This window comes from Sinocyclocheilus rhinocerous, unplaced genomic scaffold (assembly GCF_001515625.1).
Source record: "Sinocyclocheilus rhinocerous isolate Xijiao unplaced genomic scaffold, SAMN03320098_v1.1 scaffold3116, whole genome shotgun sequence".
NCBI classification, from domain to species: Eukaryota; Metazoa; Chordata; class Actinopteri; order Cypriniformes; family Cyprinidae; genus Sinocyclocheilus; species Sinocyclocheilus rhinocerous.
In genome coordinates this window covers 97180-105540 of record NW_015626391.1, presented here as the reverse complement: position 1 = coordinate 105540, position 8361 = coordinate 97180, and the positions used below count along the sequence as shown (strand labels likewise).

The following is an 8361-nucleotide window of genomic DNA, read 5'->3' as shown; positions in this document are numbered from 1 at the left end:
TTGTTTGTATTACAGAATAAGGCAGGAAATATTTTTTATACCGGTAGTTTTTATACTAAATGACATGTCAATCAGCACTGCATTATTCATATACTTTATTTATTTATTACATGCAAATGACTTGAAAAACTCTTAAACCATATATATATCAATAAAGATACACGTATCAGCAAGGAGCGCAGCCCTATTTAAAGCCCCTTTGATACTTTGAGCACCTGCCCTTCCAAAGGTCTCTTCATGGCCTGAATAATGCTTTTAATTTTATAATTATTTGTAATAAGCAGTTGTAATGTTTTAGAAAGCAGTTTATTAATTTATTGGAACAGAAGCAAAGTAATGCAGTATTTTAATCAGCAGTAATCCAGTCTGTGTTGTTGATTTGATTAAGCAATGAAGACGATTTGATTTGATTTTTGATCAAGCAATGAAGAAACATGCAGAAACATTTTTACAGAAATAAAATGCAAACATGTCTATAATGCAATGTGTCCCGCATCACCAGAGAGAAGTCTGCCCTGTGCATCGAGTTAAAAAAAACCTGTGCATCGAATTAAAAAAACATGTGCATCGAGTTAAAAAACATGTGCATCGAGTTAAAAAAACCCTGTGCATCGAGTTAAAAAAAACCCTGTGCATCGAGTTAAAAAAAACCTGTGCATCAAATAAAAAGAAAAGAAAAAAAAAAAGATCAATGAAATGCATTTAGAAAAACAGATTGAATTTCAAGCCAACTTTAAATTTGCCGTGCTTGTGCCTGGAAATATTTAGCCACCGCGACCACACAAATCTGCTCCAGCAGTTTGGCTCCGTTGATTGTGAAGTTTTTCCCAGAGACCTGCATAAGTTCAGCGATCATCTCAGCGCTGTAAGGAACCCGAGAGGTTCCATATTTCTTCCTCCAGGCATAAATTTTATCTGATGGAACAGTAACACACTTAAATCAGCAGGGTTTTAGTGATTTCCAGGTATGGATAAGTATGAAAAAAAGAGAAACAGACTATGAAAAAATATTTGTGTTTAGAGACTATTACAGACTATAAAATGTAAAACTGAGAAGAAAAAAAAAAAAGAATTTCGTGGAGGCTGGCCAATAGAGGGCGTTAAGTTGCTGCCCTCCCTGAGCCACACACAAAATAATAATAATTACTATTATTATAAATGGCATAAATTGATATGAATGAACAATAATTGGAATTAATCCATTTAGCAAAACTGTTATTCATTTAAAAGCAACATCAAAGCACGATTACAATACCAAACCAATGTGTCAGAGGTGAATATATGCAGGTTATAAAGCATTTTCGGTTTCTTCTCATCATGTAAGCATGTTATCAGTTCAAGAGAACCGATGTGTGCAGTGAACGAGTGGAAAATGAATATTTACAGATGACTGTACTATATTAAACTACTGAATATAATGCTGAAAACTATCTCAAATAGTGCCATATTGGGAATACTTGGAGGACTTGGATGGCGTGATAACCCTGATAGCAAATGATTTCATCAGTGAATTTATAGTATAGCAAACATTATTATACTTAATAGCATATGCAATTGTCTAAATAAATGTAATAAGTGACAATATTATTTTAAATCTTATAATATGAATTAAAAATATTTAAAATGCTGTCAGTGAAATGCTGTCATTGAACTTGATTGGTGTTCATTGATTTGAATGAGCTACAGTACCTAGCTACAATCTTTCACAATTATTTGGCAACATAATAGCATACCTTGTCAGAATGTAACATACATGTTAACAGTTTATCAGATGTTAGATATGGTCTGAAGAATCTACAGAGAAATTTGAATCTGGAATTTGGAAATGGAAAATGTGTAGGAGCCCTGAATCAGATGTATTCAGGACAGCTGTGAGATCTGAACTTGCCTCCACAGTTGACCACATTAAACAGAGGGATATGAATCACGGTTGGAGCGTTTTGGCCTTTGAACACATAGAAGTCCTTTGGTTTCTCCACGTCTTCACTGGGAATGTTGACTTCAGGGAAAGGGATCTTTAGTTTCTTGCAGGTCTCAGCGGTTTGCGTCACTGTCTGCAGTGGAAAAGCACCGCAGTAGCACTTTACTGAAAGGCTTAGACAGATATTTCAGTTGAAATTGAAGTTATTCACTTAAATCTACTCCTGTGTAGCCTATACTTCCATCAGGCACCAGTCGAGAAACAGCCACTGAGATGAATGGGAATCCCGATGGTTATTACAAAACTCATGAAGATATATGCCACATAGAGATGTTTAAACCATCTGTTTAAATGGTTTTCTTTCTTGTTTTTATCTGGTCAGGTGATACACAACATTTGTAATTATCCCTCAGTGTTTTTGAGGTTCTGTATATTTTAGGTTATGGTCTACGGTCAATGCATGAGGAAAAAAAGAAACACGTTTTTTTTTAATGCATTTGTTTTCCACAGAAGAAAGTAAGATTTTAGATGGGTTCAGATCAACGAGTGAAGTTGAGTAAAAGTGAGGGGAAGTCTAGGGGATGCATTTCTTTAAACAAACTTTTATGAGAGAATGTGTGCATTATATAGTATTATATAAGTATATAATACCATGAAAGGATCGCCGTCACTGAAATCCAGGGAAATTATGAGGTCAATGTCTCTTTCTTCTCTCAGCACTGAAAAGTAGGGTGAGTTCAGCAACAGTCCGGCGTCTATATAGTCTCTCGTCTCACTTTCCAGAAGAGCGGCAGGCACTGCATCATCTAAGCGATCACAGTGTGAAATGAGTCCCTTTATTATTCTCAATGAATTGCCAGTTAATGAACGGGTCTGTTCTCACCTGTCATGTTGTGGAGGAAGTTATAATGCCTGCCCCAGATCCACTGAGACATGCATCTACAAATGCTCTTAAAAAGATCTGTGAAACAAATACACTCTTCAAAATGAATTTTCTAAAGTTCTTCAGTTCTTCAGCTCAGTAAATGGTTCTTAGGGTCTTGTCAATAACTATTTTGGCTGAGTAGGGTTCTTGACTACATGGTGCTTTGCAGATTAAAAAGGTTTTATCACAGGATCTTCAGATCAGTGTGTTTTAACGTAGAGAATAAACATGTTTGTGGAAAGTTGCGATCTCAGCTGCTAAAAATGACGCTGAGATCAGCATCCAGCATCCCCGCGAACCTTCATGGGACAAACGCTGTGGAAAACGGATGGATGAATGGATGTTAGAGACAGTTCAACCTACCAAATGACCAGGAATTGAGCTTGAGCTCCAAACTGAAATAGTCGCATACATCCACGGTGTACTGCATCACGTACTGTTTTGCTGCTTTTTTACCAGCAGTTTTATCATCGTTCAGTTTTTCTAATTGACGAATCAGCGGCCTTTGGCCTCCAGAGAGGTCTGTAAAAAGAGGGGGATATGTGCACATGTGTCATTAGTCATTTGTTCCTATTCTAGTTTGTGCATCTACAAGCTTCATTTACAATTAGTCAAAAAAACAAAAACAAACAAACAAACAAAAAATGTTGTTTTGAATGATATGGCACGTTACCCCATCCATTTTTGCGCTTTCAGGATTTGATTTTCAGAATTATTTTACTATTTAAATTGAGCAAAAAAGCCATTAAATAGACTATAGTACATTTTACATTTAAATTTACATCATTTAGCATATGCTTTCCAAAGAGACTTACACATGAAAAATGTTAAACACAGATAAGATGTGAAATATGGCTATTTTATTTTAGACAGTATTTCATATAGCACAAAAAAAAAAAAAAAAATCTCAAATCAGTGTCAATAAATAGCAGGTTCCCTCTGTGACAACTTGCCCAATATAATGTGCAATGTGCCCCACTACGGATAATAGATAATCTGATGTGAAAACAAGTCTGTGAAAGACAGCCATAATGTACAATGAGTTGTATTGTTTATCTTTGTGAACATCATTCAACTGATAAAACATTGAAAATATGTCTTTCACTAAACAAATGACTCCAGACATCTTTCCCTCACAGCCTTGTTTTCATTGCATCAGTTCAAATATGATATCTAACCTTGCAGTGATGAACAAACCTGATGAATAACTTTTATTTGTCTGTCAGAAATAAACTGAACCACCCCTGAGAAATATTCACTGCAGTAAGTGTGACAACTATCCCCATATATTCCCCACTATATAAATTCTAGCACACTTTAGGAAAAGTTTACCGGTCAGTGTTGTTCTGATGAATTGATCACAAGCAGAAGGATCAGTGCCTTTCAACAGATCGAGGTTCATGTCCACAAGCTTCAAGAGCACCTGGTAACATTCATCTATAGGTGGGGAGTGTGGATCTTTTGAAGGAAACACATTAAACAAACATGAACACAATGTCTCCTCTCCTCAACTAAGGCTTCATGCAACTTTCCCCTTAAAGGTTAGTAATGCTGCCAAATACATATATAGTCTCGACCTGTGGCCTGTTGCATGAAGCTAGCTGAACAAACTCTGAGTTTCAGAGTAGGTTTAGAGTTGACAAAACTAATCAAATCCAACCTGGTTTAGATCAGGTTCAGCGGGCTCACAAAGCTTGAGATAAACGCTCTCTGGGGAGTGGCTTTATTGCATCAGATATATGTTACTTTGCTCACAGCTGATTGGTCCAGTTTGGATTTGCGATCTCTAACCCAGAATAAAACCTGCTCTGAAGCAGGGTAGCTGTGTAGCGTAAGTTACCATGGTGACGAATCCCGCTCAAAACCAACCCACCTTCTTGAGCCCGAAAACTCAAACTAAACCTGAACTTACTTGGGTAAAAACCAAAACTGGCTTCGTGCAACAGGCCTCAGGTGTTCTCAACTTTGGGGGCACAAGATTACTTTTGAAATGATTTAACATGAGTAATATTAAAATACTTAAAATGACACCATAGATCCTATTTTATTTTGTCAAAATGGCCAATGCCTGATATAGTGCACTATGTAAAAAAATAGGAGTGATTTCGGACAAGGTGTGTTTTGAAATGTAGTAGAGTAAAAACATATTATGCTTTCAAAGTTTCACGAAGTGATTATAAAAGTACAGATACTTAGAAAATGCTCTTAAGTACAGTAACAGTTTAAAGATACTTAGTTTCATGTAACATGTATAGCATCAGTCGTGTGTTTCCATGAATTGGTTCAATTTATTGTATTAAAGAATGAGTCAAGGTGTCAAGAAACGCTGTAAGTTCTTCACTGACCTTTAACGAAAGGCTGCTTTGAGTTTGTCCAGGGGTTTCCTCCGGTGGGATCTTTTCATTTTTACAGTGAACAGCAGGTGTTTCCCCACAACCAGAAGCAATCATACAAACAATATTTATGTCAGGGCTGGTGATTTATTTTTAGCAAGTGCAAAGAGACATTTTTAATAGATTTTTTTAGAGTACGACACTTAATTTGTGAGCTTGTAGCTTGAACATTTGCTTGGCCACAAATTATACATATATATATATATATATGGAACTAATCAATAAATAAGCACAATATATATATCTATATCTATAACTTGCCTCATTTTCTCTGATGCCGTTTTTATTTCAGGTAATAAAAGAGCTGAAAAACAAAATCAAATGAAAATGAAATTACTTTTAAGCAGAATTAAATCCTCAAGTTTCACAATTTATGTTGTACCTTTTATCCACTTCCAGATCTCCTCTTCATTAGCTAAAACACTGCTGCACAGAGCTGCAGAATACACAAGATGAAACAAACGCTTCAAATAAATGAATCCAATTTTGTCCCCCTCAACTTGTTAATGTAATTGCCATAAAGTTTTATATTAGAAAAAATACCAGAGAATATTGATGTATTTTATTCTAGGTCAACGCATTGTGTACAATATACACTGTAAGTTGGTATTACAAATAATAATACACTCTAAGGCAGTCCTGCAACAGATATTGTTACCTTGCAGGTAAAGCATGTCTATTTCATCCTGCTTCTTCATCTTATTTTTATTCATTACAATTAATATTATCAGCATAACAGCTGCATGTATGTTTAATATATCAGAAGATGGCACTAAATTTGTAGTAGTTTGTAATGTAAAACAAAACAAAAATATCTCCCACACAATTATTTCTCTTAAAAACTATGCAAGTTCATTGGAGGCCCAACATCAAAAAAAAAAAAAACTTTAAGTCAACCAGTAGATCAGTTTGGCCGATTAATAGGTACCGATAACCAACGCTGGAAAATCGGTTATCGGCAAAACTCCATAGTTTTTCCGGGTTGCGTCTGTTGCTGGAGTGGCTGAGAAGGTACGAGAGTGGCCTCTAGAGGAGGAATCAATGAAACCACGTGCTGTTTGTTTTGACACGTGACACTGCACGCGGCACAGAGCGGGACACTTCAGATGCGGATTTAAAACAGACAACGAATCGGTGTGTATATACAGTATACTATAGTGCATGTTGTCACCTCGCACCGGGCCCCGCGTCAGCTAAGGACGGCCCTGGGCCTAGGCTATGTTTGCCATTAGGCTGAGAGGACGCCAACATTAGTCGATTAAAATAATGTGATGAAAACACACGCAAGTCCGACCCAAATGTTTCATGTCACAATTGTTACTGTCTATTTGCACGAGTTTATATCCAGCTGGTCGCTTTTATGCATCAGTTAGCCAGGGGCGTTGCATATTTAAAGTGAAAGGAGAAAGCAAATTTATTTGTTCATGCAACCGACATAAATAGATTAGAAACGCGTGATTTTTATCATCAGTGAAATACTTTTTTTTTGTTATTTTGATTAGATAATCATCAAGTTTTCTAAAATAGAAGCAAATAAAGTGTGAAAGTATACATACAATATGCATGTATCTAATAATACCTAGTTATCTTTATCCGTAAAATCCACTATCGGTCGACCTCTAATAAAAACACATGCACTTTAAAACTGAACATGACCACCTCTACCCTCAACAAGTCATGGTGGGTTATGTTATGAATAGTAACTGGCCTCTTTCACATATGATGTGACAAGCATCACTGCCCAGACGTCAGTCAAGCTGAAGATGTCTTTCTCATAGTAATAATTCTTCAGTTTGGCCAATGCGTCTGTCCATCTGACTCCTGGTCCGCTGAGTCTCCTGATGATTTTGTTCTTCACGGTCTCTAGTTTGGTGGACCAGTCTGGTTCTTTGTATAAGGAGGCCATGCACCTTCAGAGAAGAACAACCCAATTCGGTCTCTGTGTGTTTGTTGTTTCTCAGGGTTCGTACCAGGTGGATCCAGAGACTCCGCTCAGATAAAGGATGCAGTCCAGAAGACCCGCTTTATCAAGCTGAACCAGAGATCCCAGCAAACCCACCATGGCTCTTTGTCCTCCTCCAGAACCCAGTAATGCAATGTTTGGCACCGCATCCTGAAATGCACACACCATTCAAAGCATGGCATAGTTTTTCACAATCAAGAGAGTGAAACTGATGTTTGACATCTAATGTTCACTGCTCACAGAATTATTTGGTCATATTGGTATAACCCAGGAGTCTGCAACCTTCAACGTCAAAAGAGCCACTTTGGCCCCTTTCCTACCGAATAAAATTCATGTGGAGCCACAACATATTTGATCCCCAAATAAAGATAACACGGCAACAAATAATAATACACTCTAAGGCAGTCCTGCAACAGATATTGTTACCTTGCAGGTAAAGCATGTCTATTTCATCCTGCTTCTTCATCTTATTTTTAAACTGACTGCCGAAGCTGGATGTTCCCACAAAAGCTCCAATGAGAAAATAACCTGCTTCATGTGGACTGATCTCAAACCAGGGGTCTGCAGACAGAAAACACCACCATATAACAGCTGACACGAGCACATTAACTCTCTGTCTCTTTCAGACAAAAACACAGACCTCCTTCCTCACGCTGTTTGGATTGTTTGTCGATCACTGTGTAGATGGGAAGCGGGTCTTTACTGAGCTGGTCCCACTGATCTGAGAGTTTGCAGTCATCAATCTGAAGAGAATATATTTTTTTACAGCGTCATGTTGTAGTAGAGACAGCCAGGGCAATCACTAAAAAAGTTTCAGTGATGAAATTTGCTCAACATGTCTTGAGTAAAGTTCTCTTAAAATCAAGCTGCAAATGTAAAAATTAAAAGGCCCTTTTAGAAAGGGCGGTTCTCTGAGGAATGTACAAAATGTAGCTCATGACTTTCTGCAAGAACTCCAAAGATGATCAGCGATTCCTCCACTGATACCATCCTAAAGAAAAGGCTTTGTGACACTCAAAATATGTGTTGAAGTTTCTTGAGTTTACAAAATGAAGTTTGAGGTTCTTCAGAAGGTTCCACTGGGGACTTTACTTCATTCAATTATATATGTATATATATATATATATATATATATATATATATATATATATAATTTATG

The 8361-nt window shown here is 36.9% G+C and overlaps 1 protein-coding gene across 1 annotated transcript in view; it reads right to left on the bottom strand.

Moving 5' to 3' along the window:
* Nucleotides 1-692: 692 nt before the first annotated feature.
* LOC107714054 (cytosolic phospholipase A2 gamma-like) overlaps nt 693-8361 on the bottom strand; it is a 12813-nt gene continuing 5144 nt past the window's right edge. The window contains exons 3-11 of the mRNA XM_016519753.1: nt 7210-7352; nt 6944-7149; nt 5622-5675; nt 4179-4304; nt 3210-3368; nt 2805-2882; nt 2573-2727; nt 1889-2054; nt 693-915 (exon numbers count right to left, since the gene is read on the bottom strand). Of these exons, the coding sequence (XP_016375239.1) occupies nt 734-915; nt 1889-2054; nt 2573-2727; nt 2805-2882; nt 3210-3368; nt 4179-4304; nt 5622-5675; nt 6944-7149; nt 7210-7352 (1269 nt within the window). The 3' untranslated portion in view covers nt 693-733. The remainder of the gene's footprint in view (nt 916-1888; nt 2055-2572; nt 2728-2804; nt 2883-3209; nt 3369-4178; nt 4305-5621; nt 5676-6943; nt 7150-7209; nt 7353-8361) is intronic.